Genomic DNA, 17,229 nt, shown 5'->3' with positions numbered 1-17,229 from the left:
GCTTCCTCTTGATCCGATCTTGATTCTCCTCCATTTGATTTTTCTTGACTCGTGGAGGTAGAAGCTTCTTCAATCTCTTCATCTCTTGACCCGGATGTAGAAGCTTCTCCTTCTTCTTGATCCGGCGTCACCAAGGATTGCTCCCCCTCAATCCTAGAGGTGGAGGCTTCATCATCTTGAATATGAAACAAGGAGTATGCTCCCTCCTTGTTCCCTTCGTTGCATTCCCTTGAGGATGAAGCTTCTTGGATTTCTTCTTCTTCGGAGGTTGAGCATCTCTCAACCTTGGAGTCCTCCTCTTGATCTTGCTCCAAAGAGTCACCCTCTCCGGATTCTTCATGATCTTGTACAGTGGAGGGGATCTCTTCATGAAGCTTGGCCAATTTGCTCCATAGTTCCTTTGCATCTTCAAATTCTCCAATTTTGCAAAGGATGGTGCTTGGCAATAAATTGACCAAAAGCTTGGTCACTTTGTCATTGGCCTCGCACCTTTGGACTTGCTCTTGGCTCCACTTGCTCCTCTTGAGAACTTTGCCCTTTGAGTTTGTTGGAGTCTTGAAACCTTCCATAAGAGCAAACCATTGCTCTATCTCCATCATAAGAAAATTTTCGATTCTTGATTTCCAAGAATCGAAGCTCGTGGAAGTGTATGGAGGAGCCACCCTCGTGTCGAATCCGAGCCCATCTCGGAATTCCATTGTAGAAGTTGAGCTTTTGAATTTCTTTGACTTTGACAACTTTACTTCAACTTCTTCACCCTCTAGCTCTTCTTGTTATGCTTGACCCTTCCGGCGATGATTCCGGTGAAGAGCGGCCTCGCTCTGATACCACTTGTTAGGACCAAAAGTAGCTAGAGGGGGGGTGAATAGCTCGTCGCGTTCGCTCGTTGCTCGGCGTTGCTTGTTCCTTCAAAGATGTGCAGCGGAAATACAAAGAAACAATCACACAACGCTAACACGGTTGGTTTACTTGGTATCCACCTCACAAGAGGTGACTAATCCAAGGATCCACACCAACACACACACCCTCCACTAAATAAAACTCTCCTTTATGGTAACTACCAAGGGCGGAGAAGCCCTACAAGACTCAATACAAGAAGAGAGGGAAAGGATACAAGAAATACAAGCTTACAAGCTTACAATGAGTATAAACCCTAACCCTAGCTTCTCTTCTTGGCTTTGATCCGCCTCTTGACTTGGAAAACTTCCAAGATCCTTCAAGAACTGGCGATCTGAGCTTTGTGAGTGCTGTGGAGGAGCTGGCGAGAAATCTGGAGTGAATCGGAGAAGAGATCCGAAGGAAATGAACGCCTGCGGCCTTTATCGATGCCAACGGTCGGATCCCGATCGATTCGAATATTCCCAATCGATCGGGGAGGCTTTGGATTGATCCACGGATCGATCCAGAGCGCCTCTGTGCTCTGGAAAAACGCCTGGATCGATCCACGGATCGATCCAGCGCTTATCGCGCAAAGCAGCCGCGTCCCAATCGATCCACTGATCGATTGGAACATCTGGATCGATCCACGGATCGATCCAGAGGCTCTCTGTTCGCTTAGGAGAAGCCTGGATCGATCCACTGATCGATCCAACACTTGGTTTTTGCCCAAAACCAAGTTCCAAGCCTCTCAAACCAATATCCGGTCAACCTTGACCTATTGGTACATCATGCCTAGCATCTGGTCACTCCTTTGACCTGCTAGGACTTCCCATCAAGTGTCTGATCAATCCCTTTGACCCACTTAGACTTTTCTATTCATGCCAAGTATCTGGTCACTCCCTTGACCTACTTGGACTTCCATCAGATGTCTGGTCAATCCCTTTGACCTATCTGTATTTCCTCGTGCCAAGTATCCAGTCAATCCTTTGACCTACTTGGACTTCCCAACACCAGATGTCCGATCATCCTTGATCCATCTGGATTTTCCCTTGCCTGGCTTCACTCACCAGGACTTTCACCTAGCTTCACTCACTAGGGTTTTCCATCTGCCTAGCTTCACTCACTAGGGCTTTCACCTGGCTTCACTCACCAGGACTTTCACCTAGCTTCACTCACTAGGGTTTTCCTTCTGCCTGGCTTCACTCACCAGGACTTTCACCTAGCTTCACTCACTAGGGTTTTCACCTGGTTTCACTCACCAGGACTTTCACCTAGCTTCACTCACTAGGACTTTCACCTAGCTTCACTCACTAGGGTTTTCCTTCTGCCTGGCTTCACTCACCAGGACTTCCCTGTCAAGTATCCGGTCAACCTTGACCTACTTGACTCTTCTTCAATCAATTTCTTATTGTCAAACATCTAAACTCAAACCAAGACTCAGCTTGGTCACCCAGGTCAACCTTGACCTGAGGGATGTTGCACCAACAGATAATGCAACACATTGTTGCTTACGACTAAATCAACTAACTAAAGATGAATCTAGCAATTGACATCCTCCACTAGTGCTTTTTCTATCCAATTTACACCCGGCATAATCAGAATCAGAATACCCGACCAGGTCAAACTGTGAAGTTCTAGGATATCAAATTCCTACATTAATGGTTCCTTTTAAATATTTAATAATTCGTTTAACCAAGGATAAATGGGACTCTTTCGCACAAGTTTGATATCGGGCACACATACTTACTGCAAATAAAATATCGTGTCGGCTTGCAGTTAGGTAAAGTAAACTTCCTATCATGCTTCTATAAACCTTTAAGTCAACAGATTTTCCATTTTTGTCACTATCAAGATTGATGTTTCTTGCCATAGGTGTTTTAAGTTCTTTTGAGTTTTCCATGCCAAATTTTTTAATAAGGTCTTTTGTGTACTTAGTTTGATGTACATAGTTATCATCTTTAGTTTGTATAATTTGAAGCCCTAAAATATAGTTTAATTCACCAATCAAATTCATTTCAAATTCATTTTCCATTAAAGTTACAAATTCCTTTAAGAATTTTGAGTTGGTTGATCCAAATACAATATCGTCAACATAGACTTGAGCTATGAAAATGTCGGAATCAAAGGTTTTAATAAAAAGTGTAGGATCAATTTGTCCTTCTTTAAACCTTTTTGATTTTAGAAAACTAGACAGTCTTTTGTACCAAGCCCTAGGTGCTTGTTTTAGTCCATATAATGTCTTTTTTTAGCTTAAAGACATAGTTAGGGTTTTCTAGATCCTTAAATCCGGGTGGTTGACTTACGTAGACTTCTTCCTTAATATGTCCATTTAGAAAAGCCGATTTAACATCCATTTGGTATAACTTGAAATCTTTAAATGCTGCATAGGCTAGCAACATTCTTATTGATTCAAGGCTTGCTACCGGGGCATAAGTCTCGTCGTAATCTAGTCCTTCGACTTGACTAAACCCTTTCTCTGTCAAACGAGTTTTATTCCTTAAGATATCCCCTTGATTATCTAATTGGTTCCTAAACACCCGTTTTGTGTCAATAGCTGTCTTATTTTTTGGTGGAGGTACCAAATCCCAAACCTGATTCCGTTCAAATTGGTTTAACTCTTCTTGCATCGCAATTATCCAATTAGGTTCTGACAATGCATTGTTTATGTTTTTAGGTTCAATTTTGGATATTAGTGCTATTTGACTTAAGTTCCTAAAAGCAAATCTTATTTGAACCCTTAGTTCAGGATTTCCTATGATTTGGTTAATTGGATGATTAGGATTGGATTTTAATATTCGTGGATTAGAATTTTCAAGTGGGTTGATTTGTACTAGTCTTTCTTCTTCTTCTTGATCAACTGAACCATTTTGATTAATGGAAATGTTATTATTTTCATTAAAGGTTACATTAGTAATTTCCTCAATTTTTTGTGTAGACTTATTATAAACCCTATAGGCTCTACTTGTAGATGAATAGCCTATAAAGATGCCTTGTTGAATTTTTGAGGTAAATTACCTAAGTAATCTTTAAGGTTTAATATATGCACATTACAACCAAAGACTCTAAAATACTTTATGTTAGGAATTTTATTAAAATAAATTTCATAAGATGTTTTATTTTGATATTTATTAATTGTAATTCTATTTTGGACATAACAAGTTGTATTAATAGCTTCAACCCAAAAATAGTTAGATAAATTATATTCATTTAACATTGTTCTTGCAACTTCTTGTAAAGTTCTATTTTTACATTCTACTAGGTCATTTTGTTGTGGAGTTTTTGGACATGAAAACTCATGGTGATAATATTTTTCTAAGCAAAAACTATTAAAATTTTGATCTTTGAATTCTCCATTATCACTTCTTATTTTCTTAATTTTAATTTCTTTTTCGTTTTCTATTTGTTTACAAAATTTTTTAAATGTTTCAAAGGTTTCATGTTTATTAGATAAGAATTTAACCCAAGTATATCTAGAGTAGTCATCAATAATTACTAGGCAGTAAAGACTTCCATTTAAAGATTTTATTCCATGAGAATCAAATAAACCTAAATGTAATAGGTCAAGTATTCTATTTGTTCTATTTTGATTAGTAAGTTTATGAGTTGATTTAATTTGTTTGCCTTGTTGACAAGAATTACAAAATTTAGTTTTAGGATTTCTTAATTTTGGTAAACCCTTGATTAAACCATTTTTGTTTAAGTTTAATAAATTTCTAAAGTGGGTGTGAGCTAATCTCCTATGCCATAACCAAGTTTCATCATGATTCATTAGAAAACATTTGGGTAATGTTTTAGGTAGATGAATTGAATATATATTTTTATCTCTAAAATCTTTGAGTAATATATTGGTAGAATCATTGTAACTTATTAAGCATTCTGAAAAAAGAAATTTTACTTTAAATCTTGAATCACATAATTGGCTTATACTAAGTAAATTATAACGAAAATGTTCAACAAGTAAAACCTTTTTGATTGATATGTTAGATTGTAATTGAATTTCATCTGTTCCGATTACCTTTATATTTTTGAATTCGATGTTTGTAAATTTATGTTGATCCCTAGTCATGTGTCTAGAGCAGCCGCTGACCAAGATCCATTTATCCATAGCTTTGGATTCCTACAAAAATGTAGGAGTTAAGCCAGAGTTTGGTTAAAGGATAAATTTAGGTTTTGTTAGTATTATTTATTTAAAATTTTAATTAAATTTAATAATTTTTAAGTTTTAAAATAGTATAATTAAGTTTTTAGAATAATTTTTAAATAATTTTTTAGAATAATTTTTTTAATTTTTTTTAAATAAGTTTAATTAAATTTTTAGAATGATTTTTAATTAAGTTTTTTTAAAATAAGTTTAATTAAGTTTTTAGAATAATTTTTAATTAAGTTTTAAAATAATTTAAGTTAAGTTTTAAAATAATTTTAATTAAATTTTAAAATAATTTAAATTTAGTTTTAAAATAATTTTAATTTTTAAAATAATTTTAATTAATTTTTAAAATAATTTTAATTAAGTTTAAAAATAATTTAAGTTAAGTTTTTGAAAAAAATTTGATTAAGTTTTAAAATAATTTATGTTAAGTTTTAAAAAATTTTGATTAAGTTTTAAAATAATTTAAGTTAAGTTTTAAATAATTTTAATTAAGTTTTAAAATAATTTAAGTTAAGTTTTAAATAATTTTAGTTAAGTTTTAAAATAATTTAAGTTAAGTTTTAAATAATTTTAGTTAAGTTTTAAAATAATTTAAGTTAAGTTTTAAATAATTTTAATTAAGTTTTAATATAATTTAAGTTAAGTTTTAAAATAATTTTAAGTAAGTTTATTTTAATTAAGTTTTAAAATAATTTAAGTTAAGTTTTAAAATAATTTTAATTAGGTTTTATAATAATTTAAGTTAAGTTTTAAAATAATTTTAATTAAATTTTAAAATAATTTTAATTAGGTTTTAAAATCATTCTAATTAGATTTTAAAATAATTTAAGTTAAGTTTTAAAATAATTTTAATTAAGTTTTAAAATAATTTAAGTTAAGTTTTAAAATAATTTTAATTAAGTTTTAAAATAATTTTAATTAGGTTTTAAAATAATTTAAGTTAAGTTTTAAAATAATTTTAATTAAGTTTTAAAATAATTTAAGTTAAGTTTTAAAATAATTTTAATTAAGTTTTAAAATAATTTTAATTAGGTTTTAAAATAATTTAAGTTAAGTTTTAAAATAATTTTGATTTCAATTAACTATTTAATTAATTTTAAATTATTGAATTATTGCAAAAGGTTGTTGAACCCATGTTAGATTCAAACTTAGCTTTGGGTTAATCAAGCAAGCTTCCTAAGGATAAGCTTTCAGTTCAGTGGCGAGACTTATGATCTTCTTATGTATCAATGGTGGATCACTTACTTAAGACTTTCCAAACTATTCCCGCTCAAAAAATTTAATACTAAATTTTAGTCTAACTAGCCCATGTTTGACTGGGATAGCTTCGGTCAGATTCACTAAGTCTAGTGCACCAGGTAGAATATACAAGATTCAACCTAGATATGCCTTCGACAAAGTTTCCTTGACGTACTATCATCACAATCCATTTCGATGCTATGTTGTAGGGTTTGGTAAACTTTTTTTATCTAACCATTCTAAGCATAAAGTAAACCTAATCCTAAGTGTATAAGTTTGGTTAATCATGTTGGTTGAATTGTCTTTCTAGTTGCTCCCCCTGAATCATAGCTTAGAAAAGGTCTATCTAAGTAATGAATCTGACTTTTAGGGACCAAGTAGATGTTTGTTTTAATTGGTTTGGTTAAATGTTTTATTTAGACCCATGCTTGGACTTGACTTCTAATATTTTGGCTAATTAATGATAAATATGATTTGTTTGTTTGTTTAGGGTTGTAACCAAGTCCTGATTTGTTGTACACAGCTCGTTGCAATCCAAGTACCATATTTAGACACTTGGATCCCAGTTCGAACCTTTCTAACGTTTTCTTGAGTCGCTCGACTTGACCCTTCAAGTTGGAATTCTCTTCCTCAAGTTTTTCAACTTGAGTTGAGGTTCCGACATGAACTTGGTTAGTCGAATCACTCAAGTTAACTTGCTACTTAAGGTGGTCTATTTCCTTAAGTAACAAGTTATTTTGTTTTTCAGATTTTGACAATTTTCTAAAAAAACATTTAATTACTTTCAGCAAGTTAGAATTAGAATAAATCATTACCATATTTGGATCTTCCGATATGTGGCTTCCCTCGGAATCAATGTCGATCTCGGACTCGTACTCTTCGTCGGACTCGGAGTCGAAATCTTCGTTTCTTTCCATAAAAGCAAGATAGCTCGAATGCTTTGTTTGCTCCGTGTCGGATTCGTCGGAAGAATTTTTGTCCCATGTCGCTTGAAGAACCTTCTTTCATCTTGTTGATTTAGGCCTTTCTTCCTTCCAATTTGGGCATTCATTTTTGAAATGCCCCTTCTTGTTGCATCTAAAACAAATCATTTCTAATTTTTTTTGGGTCTGGTTGAGAGGTGTCTTTTTGGTAGTTCTTCTGAATTTCTTCTTCGTCAGAAGTCTCTAGACCATGTTGACCAGTTCTTCTTCATTTGTCGAGTCAGAGTCTGACTCACTTTATGACTTGATCTTTGTTTTGATTTTATTTCCTTACTTGGACCTGCATACAAAGAAACTCCTTTCTCGACATGACTTACGTTAGATTGTTCATGTAATTCTAACTCACAAAATAATTCATCTAACTTTAGAATTGAAAGATCCTTAGAAACTTTATAAGCATCTACAATTGATGCCCACAAAGTATTCCTCGGAAAGGCGTTCAACGCGTACCTTATTGTGTCACGATTTTCTAAGCTGTGTCTGATCAGATGTAGGCCATTTAGAATGTCCTTCAGTCGGGCGTGTAGTTGCGAGGCCATCTCTCCAGGAAACATTTTAATATTAAACAAGTTATTTAAGAGTAAATCCCATTTATTTACCTTAGATTCATCGGTTCCTTCGTGTAGTTTGACTAGAGAGTCCCACAGTTCTTTAACGTTGTCATAGGGGTCGACTCGGTTCAACTCCTCCATTGTGAGCCCGCACTAGATGGTGTTAATCGCCTTGAAGTTCAGTTGTGTCTACTTGATCATTGGGGGAGTCCATTCTTCTGGTTCTAATAGTATTCCGTCTTTCGTAGGAGGAGTGTAGCCTTTCAAGATCGTGAACCAAAGCTCGATATCGGATTTCAAGTAACACTCCATCCTATTCTTCTAGTAATTGAAATTTTCTCCTTTGAATAGTGGAGGTTGGACAGTACTGTAACCTTCTTGATACGAGTTCGACACCCTTGTAAGAAAGAAATTAAAAAATGTTTCCAAGACTTTCGTCTTGGGATTAGTAGTGCTTGAATAATAAGAAAAACTATTCTAAGAGAAAAGAAAAGTTTTTTTAAAAAAAAAATGCTTTGAAAAACGGTTAAGTTATTTCAGAGCTTACGAGGCTCTGATACCAATTGATAGTGGGGGGTGAATATCACGCCTTTTTAAACACTTCTCTTTTCTTTTGAAATCAGAGTCGTGCACAGCGGAAAGTAAATAGACAAGTTTGTTTATTTCGTTCGGAGTCTAGATCGACTCCTACTCGAAGGCTCGCGGTCCTTGACCGCACCGATGAACAATCCACTAAGATTCTTCTTCCCGAAAACCTCAAAAAGAAGTAATGCGTACAAAATACAGTGATATAAGATAGTAACAACCTACTATCTTATATAAGATTAAGTGCAATACAAAAACAATAAAGTATATCGACTGTGTGTAGGAGTTGAAGCTTGGTCGGCACTTGTTTGCGTGTAGAGGAATTGTATAGTAGTTGCACGAGCAGCACTAGTACAGAATTGATCCACAACAGATTGCATGCTTAACCTCAGACCTCGAGCTTCAATTTATAAGATCGTCGATGTTCGGTCGATCGATCCCAGTGTTCAGTCGACCGAACCAGCTCCCTTCCTTCCTGGCTGAGATCCGATTGCTGATTCGATCTTCTGAATTAACTGCCAATTAAGGGTTCGGTCGACTGATCCTATTTTTCGGTCGACCAAACATGCTCCTTCCTTGTTCGTCAAGATTTGCTGAGATCTGCTTTTACTGTGCATTAATGGTTGATTGGTTCGGTCGACCGATCTTACGGTTCGATCGATCGATCAGCTCAATTTCCTTCTACTTCTGATCGGTGCTGATTCTGTGCTGAGTCATCAGGGTTCGGTCAACCGATCTTACTGTTCGATCGACCGATCATGGCTTGATCGAACTCGGTTTGTTCTGGTCTGATCTGAACACTACTTTGATCTCTTCTTGTTTGGTCGACTGATCCTCCGGGTCGGTCGACTGATCCAGCCAGACCTACAACACAGTGTTAGAGAAAAAGAATCCTGTAAAACAGATGTTAGCACAATAATATTATAATGCATGAATAATATAAAAGTCAGTAGAACTGTCTTGATCTCAACTTTGAAACCTTCCCGGTTTCTTCAGTTGGATCAACGATCTAAGGTTGTTCTCTACGAGAACCCGATCTCACTGTCGCTCCTTCAGTTGTTTACCTCAACCTACCTGCCAAACTTAGATCCTCCAGATCTAGTTTGGACTTTTCACTTAGCTTTGATCGACTCTCTAGGACTTTTTCCTTGATCTTCAGTCCTCCAGACCTCTCGATCGCACCGCCAAGTGTTGGGTCCCCTCGACCCACTTGGACTTGCACCTGGGTTCCACGATCTGCTAAGATTTCTCCTGCCTACCCTCCAACTAGGTCTTTCCGATTAAGTAAATAGTCTGCACACTCAATCAACTTGTTAGATCACAACAAGATTTAACTTGAACCTTTGACAACATCAAAATTTAGGTTTGATTCTGGTACAATTTGCACCAACACATAGGACTTTTTAAAATTTAGTTACAATGATAATCCTTATCTCGGATGAAGAATTATTTGATACGATTTGAAAGAAAGGTAAATCATAGGATACTTCATTTAATAATCCTTTACATGAAAGTCAGATGACTCATGATGTATTTTACATATGATAAAATGTCATAAATTGATCTCATAATTTATTTTTACATATTTTACATATGATAAAAATTGATCTCATAATTTATTTTTACATATTTTACATATGATAAAAATTGATCTCATAATTTATTATAGTAACATTGTATACAAATATCAACGGCATCAATCCGTGATAAAATGTCATAAATTTTCAATAATCACTGTCAATCGCTACATCTGTATAATTTATTCGTTTTGGGAGAACACATAGATGAGCTAAGATCTAAGAGGAAGGTGCCCCCCTCATGAGCCATGCTGCTTCTTTCTCTCTCTCTCTCTGTTTCTTTCCATAAAGAATCATGCCGAATGAGAACTGAGTTTACATTTATTTTAAGCTCCCAAGAATGATATATATAAGAAGGCCACGAACAAGTGTAACATCACTGCAAGTAGCAAGAAAGCAAAGCAAAACAAAATAAAACAATGGAGGTGAATGGTGTCAGCACGGTGAGGCAAGCAGAACCCCAGCACCAGGTCCATTACTCCTTCTTCCTCCTCCTTAGAATGCAATTTAGTTCCTTGACGAGATCGATCATGAAAAATGGCAGGCACCTGGTTGGAAGAGGTTCCTCGCTCATGTCGGCCCTGGCTTTCTGGTCTCCTTGGCTTACCTCGATCCTGGAAATTGTAAACATCTCTCTCATTCTCCAAATGCATTCGTCTGTCTTACCTTGCTCATGTTTCTTATCTTCGTTACAGTGGAGACTGACCTACAAGCAGGAGCGGATCACAGATACGAGCTCCTGTGGGTGATTCTGATCGGACTGGTTTTCGCCCTCATTATCCAATCTCTATCGGCAAATCTAGGAGTGACTACAGGTATACATATACAGCAATCTCAATTTATAATTTATCAAATTTTTTTTGTTTTTTGATTTTGTGGCTTGATATGGATCGATGCGTGAAGGGAGGCACCTGGCTGAACTGTGCAAGGCAGAGTACCCTGTTTTAGTGAAGTATTGTCTGTGGCTGCTGGCCGAGCTGGCTGTGATTGCTGCTGATATACCTGAAGGTCTCGCGATGGGATTAAGCTCGAGATCACAATTGCATTTTCTTCTTATTCTTCTTCTGTTCGGATTTTGATCTTTTTATTTTGGGCGTGCAGTGATAGGGACGGCCTTCGCTCTCAACATCTTGTTCCATGTTCCCGTTTGGGCCGGAGTGCTTGTGACAGGATTGAGCACTCTGTTGCTGCTGGGACTGCAGAGATTTGGGGTCAGAAAACTCGAGCTGTTCATCTCCCTCCTGGTGTTTGTAATGGCGGCCTGTTACTTCGGGGAGCTGAGCTACGTGAAGCCGCCTGCGACGGAGGTGATCAAGGGCCTGTTCGTCCCGAGACTCAAAGGCAACGGCGCCACTGGAGATGCCATCTCCCTCCTCGGCGCCCTCGTCATGCCGTAAGCAGACAAATTAACCGATCCAGCAGTTGCATGATCTGAAACATGATGATCTCACTTCGACTTAATTCGCAGGCACAATTTGTTCCTGCATTCAGCACTAGTGCTGTCGAGGAAGACTCCACCTTCTGTCAAAGGGATCAATGTGAGCTCGATCACTAATTCAGCCACCGAATTTTTAAATCCGTTTTTTTTTCCCTTGTAGTGGCCTTTTTGATGATCATTTTTTGTTTGGGTTTGTTTGTTTGGACTCCAGGATGCCTGCAGATATTTCTTGTTGGAGAGTGGGTTTGCGCTGTTCGTGGCGCTGCTAATCAACATCGCGGTGGTCTCAGTCTCCGGAACCGTGTGCGCAGCTACGAATCTTTCTGCTGCTGACGCTGACAGATGCAGTGACCTAACCCTAAACTCTGCGTCTTTCTTGCTAAAGGTATGTCCATTAAGCTGTTCATGACGAATGGAAGGGAATCTCGTTGTCGGCTTCATTAATTGTGTTGTGTTTTTTTCCTTTTTTTTTTTTTGTCGTAGAATGTGCTGGGGAAGTCGAGCTCCATCGTGTACGGAATCTCTTTGTTGGCTTCTGGCCAGAGCTCGGCGATCACAGGCACATACGCCGGTCAATATATCATGCAGGTAATTAATCGATGATATGATATCGATTAAGGATGATAAAAATAATTTTAAGAAAAATCTCTTTTGTTTTATTGATTTATTCAGGGATTTTTGGACATTAAAATGAGGATATGGGTCCGAAACCTCATGACTCGATGCATCGCCATTTGTCCCAGTCTCGTCGTGGCGATCATCGGAGGAACGGCCGGCGCCGGCAGACTCATCATCATCGCATCGGTATAATTAATATATTATATCTAGTGCCCCCTAAACTTTGAATATTATCAAAATTTCGAACGAATTATATTTTGCCCTCTCGATTATGAGATATTTGTATTTCACCCTGATTTGTAGATGATCCTCTCGTTCGAGCTCCCCTTCGCCCTCATCCCTCTGCTCAAGTTCAGCAGCAGCAGCACCAAGATGGGACCTCACAAGAACTCCATCTACGTCAGTGCATCTCCTTAATTATCTCAATTAAGCTAGCCCCCCACATGTTTCCATTATCGCTAATACTCCTCGGTTTAATTAGATAATTGTGATCTCGTGGATCCTCGGGCTGGGCGTAATTGGCATCAACATCTACTACTTGAGCACGAGCTTCGTGACGTGGATCATCCACAGCAGCCTCCCCAAGCCTGTTACAGTGCTGATTGGGATCGTCGTCTTCCCTGCCATGGCGGTTTACGTGCTCGCCTTGATCTACTTGACGTTCAGGAAGGACACGGTGGTGACCTTCGATGAGAAGATGGAGCACTCGATGGAGCAGGGAGGGCAAGGAATCAACAGGGGGACGGAGGTGGTGCCCTACAGAGAAGACCTTGCCGGCCCTCTGCCGGAGTAAAGATTTTCCGAGGAGAGGTCGGATTTTATAAATATGAAGGATCTTGATGTGATTAATTAATGTCGAGTGTGTTTGTTGGATTTCATGTAACCAGTGCATTTTGCTATATCCCCCTAAGAAAAAGTTGTATTTGCAAAATAGTCATACAAACATATCCAAGCATCCATAATACGGGCGATGAAAGCAATAACACAGTTCATAAACAATAAAACTCAAAAGGAATGAAAACATAGTGGAAAAAAATTAAGGACAATGTTCCTTTGGCAACCAAAACATTGATCAGATGATGGGGAGAGGTAAGAAATGTCAAATGGATTGGCCAAACATGTCGAGTAACTAAACTTCGACAGAGAAGATCTCATGCCATGATACGGGCTGATCTCACATAGAGACTGTCTACGACTTTGCCGATGTTGGCAATGGTATCCAGTGTTCCGGGGAAGATGGCATCGGTCTTGGGATCATCGAAGATGATAAGACATCCAGCACCTTGGTCCAGAGTCCCGGCAAACTTCTTGTCGAGTATCATCTGTGACAGCTTCTTTTCCACATGATCCAAGGGCAATTCAATCAACTCAGCAATATGAGCAATCTCAGCCTTTGAGTAGGGTTCAATCAACCTGCAAAGATTCTGCTCCAAAAGAGTATCGTACAAAGACGAAAGATGCCTGTGAACAATCGGATCCTCCTCGAGCTGGGCCTTGTAATCGCGGAGAGCAGTTTCAAATAGTTTCAGAGAACGCTTTGAGTGTGCATCTGCAACAGCTTTCATCGCATCCAAATCAGGGCCCAGGTACTGCAAGCCAGCTTTGGATGAGATTATGCCAGCAACATCATCGGCCTGGCTGACCATTATCTTGCACAGAAGCATGTACTTTAGGCTGAAGACTGCACGGGGATCCTCGAGAGAATTAAAAGCTTCAAATGCTTCAAAGAAATAGCTGTAAGCTGTCTTGTAGTCCTTCTCTTCGGCGTGAAGGATCCCACTTTGTAAATCTATGGTGCCTTGCTGTGCTGGTGGAACATAGATAGCGTTAGCAGCGGTTCTCGCTGCAGTCAGAGCAGCTTTTGCTTTTGGTAAGTTTCGAAGTGAAAAGTGAAGTTTGCTCTCTAAAAGGTCAATGTCTACAAGCAGCAGCTTGTCATCCAGTCTTCTGACCTCCTTTATCAGGCCTGAAAGCAGTGTTAGAGCCTCGGAATATTCTTTGTTTTCCATCAGGAGAGCTGCAAGTCTTGCCTCAACTCGCTGCCTCAGAAATGTGCGTTTCTCAGCACGAGTCCACTCCACCATCTCTTTGCAAAGAGAGATTTGTAGATCAGAGGTTCCAGGAATCTTGGCAACAGCATCTATGATTCCTCTCACAATTTTTGCAGTTTTAGCTTTTGGAATTAATGAAAAAAAGGGCCTCAATTGGGTCAAAAGACTTCTCAAATCCTCAGCCTTCTTTTCTTGGATGAGAAGATCTGTAAGGTTTGAAATAGCCTGTTCTTTTATGCGCAATGCCTCTGAAGAAGATGATGGGTTTGCAAGAACACCATAGAGAATGGAAATAGACTCTGCATGATCTTTAGCCTCCAGGGCCTGTGCTATTGAATCAGTAGTAGCAGGTACGTATGCAGCCTGCATTTCTGATCCGTTGAAGTTGTTTATATTATCAAAAATCTGCAAGCTGAAATACAACTATTTATTAAAATACGATATTATCGAAAGGAAATTCCAAGGACAGAGCAAGACTAAAGTACTGAAGAACCCATGCAAACTAAGCAAGCAATCCAGAAAAGCACAGCAATAATTGGCTTGGAGCAAGAAACATTGAGTTGAAAATTATAAGTTATAGATGCTTCAAGGAAAACCTTATAACAAAATGTCTTTCAATGAGAGATGATATCACACCTAATGTGGTCCAGTATGCCACAGGGAAACAAACAAAGAAGACATAAATCAGAACACCTTTTTGCTGAATGAATGCATCAATTACTAAGAGTCCTGTAGATTTCTCCATCTAAAGAACATATTCAATATAAACATAAACATTACCATTAAAAAAAAAAGATCTAGAAGCAAACTTCAATTTGATAAGTGATTTTCAATCAAATAATAATGATAATGATTATGAACATATAAAAAAAAACTACATGTGATTTTTCATGGCTCAAGGCATCCTCAACCTAACTAATAGTGGAAAATGGCATATAAACAAGTGTGCATCTTTCGATTTCATTTAACTATTAATGAAAAATTGACTAAAGTATAAACATTGACAGAAAAGAATTTGCCACAGAAAGGTTCTTATCTGGCGCTGCCCTTCTTACAGGCTTAATGTGGTTAATCTGAGATGCATACAACCTAATACCTTGGAAGAATATTTAAGATTTATTGTAAAGATGACAGACAAATAACTGGCCAGCTCAAGTTTGTAAAAAATTATGCCAAAGAATAGCATCCTTAGCTTTCCAAATCTCAAAAGTTAGTTAATTTGGACAGAAAATTAAAAGGAGAAAGAAATTTAAGAAGCATTAGCAACTTAAAGATGTAAGAAATATAGACGAGGTGATAAGGGACCTCATTAAGTTGCTCAAAATTATTTTCATATTTGCATTCAGTGATGCGTACACAGAAAAACAGAGTTGGTGTGAGTTATTAATATCTTATAACTAAGGTGCAAAATATATTTTTTTAACATTTTTTTAGGACTAAAATTTAAAAATATAAGGGATTGATAGAAGAAAAAATATCAATGAATGGCATTGCCTTCAAGTTCAATATGTGGGGGAAGGCTCCTCAAGCCAGTTGAAGAAAGCAAATCTTTCCCCACCTACGTATTTTCTTTAGAGCCACATTTTCCCTCTGTTCTCGCTCCTCTTTTATTCTTATGGTCTCTCTATCCCCTATGCGTTAGAGTCGCAAAGCTCCCTCTCAAAAAAAGTCCACGTTTCAAGCTCATTAGCCAATACAAGTGATAGAAAAAGCTATGAAAAAACACATATGATAACCAAAGCACATCTGACTTTCAAGGGAGAGGTGTGCTTCTGCCTTAAGTACTATATTCCAAAGGAGTGGCTTGGATGGTAAGACAGAAGAAGACACATTTGTTGATACCAAAATTGTGCTTCTGGATTAGAATAGTATAAGCAAGTCCTTTACAAGAACTAAAGGATAATAAAGGACAACTGAATATGAATGTAGCCAACCAAATTTGAACCAAGCTTTTAGAATGGATCAAAGTCTGATGACTGACCTATCAGACCCAACCTTGAATATCACACGCCAAAAAAGTCAAGTATAGGTTTATATATTACAGCAATAGCATCAGAAGCATGCTTGCTTTAGGAGGCAAGTAGATTCAACTGTAGTGCAAAAAAAGTAGATAAGCATTGGATGAAAAAAACACCAAATTAAAGCAGGTCAGCACACAAGTCCGCGAAATTTAAAGGAGATCATTATTAAATTTAGCAGCAAAACCCTGCTCAAGAGATGGCAAACAAAATAGCAGAATTGTCTAAAAAACCCAGCAGAAAAATTACCTACTTAAATGTTCATATACCATCACAACATAATTTTTCAAGATGACGTTTGTATTGTGTCCTTGTTCAGTCCCCTATTTTAATCCACGAATTGGACAGACACAGGCAGCAACATGATTCAGACCGCAATGCCCTCATTCATGTATGCTTTAAAAATATCTCAAGCGTGAACCTAGCTGGAATCAGCAAGTTCAACGAGTAGCGAACAAAATACAGATCTATCTAATATACATCTTGCATACAGATCTAGATATAGAGAATCAACAGAAACAGATATTCGATGAAGGGGACAACTTGAGAACAGATCTAAAAACATTTCTGATGCAAAAGGGAAGGGAGAAGGCGCACTTGACGCTTACCAGCCCTCCGGCCGCCGTGATGTTCGTTAGGGTTGGTTCGAGTCGGGAGATACCCATCGAATTCTTTAGCACGGCTTCAATTTATTTGATGGGCTGGGCCGGGTTTCATTGAAAAATCCGGTCCAAACTTCAAATAACTCAAATTTATTTGTCCAAATTATTTAAACCAATTACTAACACAGCTCCAATTAGTCTTACTTTGAAGCAAACAGTGAGCAGGTACCCCTTTTTATTTTCTTTTTCTTTTTAAATTTATTAGTAAAAAATAAAAAAATAAATAGATTATTTATTTGTTTATTAAGGTTTTCTATTCCATTTTTTTTTCTCTTGAGTTTATTTTTTTATTTTTTTAATTAGCATATTAAAAAAATCAAGTTAGAGAAGTACATAGAATATTTTAGACAGGAAAATATTGGTAAGTATTTTATTAATAATTAAAATAAAGACATATGTGGATAAAAGGAATATTTTTCTAACAAATATTTTCACTATTAGCTCACAATTTATTTTATTTTCTTAAAAACCCGCCTAT

The 17,229-nt window shown here is 37.1% G+C and overlaps 2 protein-coding genes and 1 long non-coding RNA gene across 7 annotated transcripts; 1 reads left to right on the top strand and 2 right to left on the bottom strand.

The window, feature by feature from the left end:
* Positions 1-10,278: 10,278 nt before the first annotated feature.
* LOC122010000 lies at positions 10,279-11,072 on the bottom strand. Its single transcript, XR_006119755.1, has 2 exons — positions 10,876-11,072; positions 10,279-10,773 (listed from the first exon to the last, which is right to left on the bottom strand). It is a non-coding gene; the product is annotated as an uncharacterized LOC122010000 (long non-coding RNA).
* Positions 10,295-12,953, top strand: LOC122009998 (metal transporter Nramp5-like). Its single transcript, XM_042566333.1, has 11 exons — positions 10,295-10,434; positions 10,509-10,587; positions 10,660-10,779; positions 10,868-10,972; positions 11,066-11,357; positions 11,433-11,502; positions 11,614-11,787; positions 11,886-11,990; positions 12,075-12,206; positions 12,324-12,419; positions 12,502-12,953. Exons 1-11 carry the CDS (start codon positions 10,384-10,386, stop codon positions 12,811-12,813), a joined length of 1,536 nt encoding a protein of 511 aa, XP_042422267.1. The 5' UTR covers positions 10,295-10,383; the 3' UTR covers positions 12,814-12,953.
* A 38-nt stretch (positions 12,954-12,991) lies between these two features.
* LOC122009999 (26S proteasome non-ATPase regulatory subunit 11 homolog) lies at positions 12,992-16,779 on the bottom strand. Of its 5 annotated transcripts, none has more exons than XM_042566336.1 (2): positions 16,698-16,779; positions 12,992-14,483 (listed from the first exon to the last, which is right to left on the bottom strand). In XM_042566336.1, exon 2 carries the CDS (start codon positions 14,438-14,440, stop codon positions 13,172-13,174), a length of 1,269 nt encoding a protein of 422 aa, XP_042422270.1. In that variant the 5' UTR covers positions 14,441-14,483; positions 16,698-16,779; the 3' UTR covers positions 12,992-13,171. The 5 variants fall into 5 exon arrangements, with proteins under 5 accessions (XP_042422270.1, XP_042422268.1, XP_042422269.1 ...); XM_042566334.1 differs by having other exon boundaries at positions 16,687-16,769; XM_042566335.1 differs by lacking the exon at positions 16,698-16,779 and adding an exon at positions 16,339-16,634.
* Positions 16,780-17,229: the final 450 nt, after the last annotated feature.

Source organism: Zingiber officinale, chromosome 8A, assembly GCF_018446385.1.
Source record: "Zingiber officinale cultivar Zhangliang chromosome 8A, Zo_v1.1, whole genome shotgun sequence".
Taxonomy (NCBI): domain Eukaryota; kingdom Viridiplantae; phylum Streptophyta; class Magnoliopsida; order Zingiberales; family Zingiberaceae; genus Zingiber; species Zingiber officinale.
Note: the sequence above shows the minus strand (reverse complement) of the source record. Positions and strands in the feature narration are given on the sequence as shown.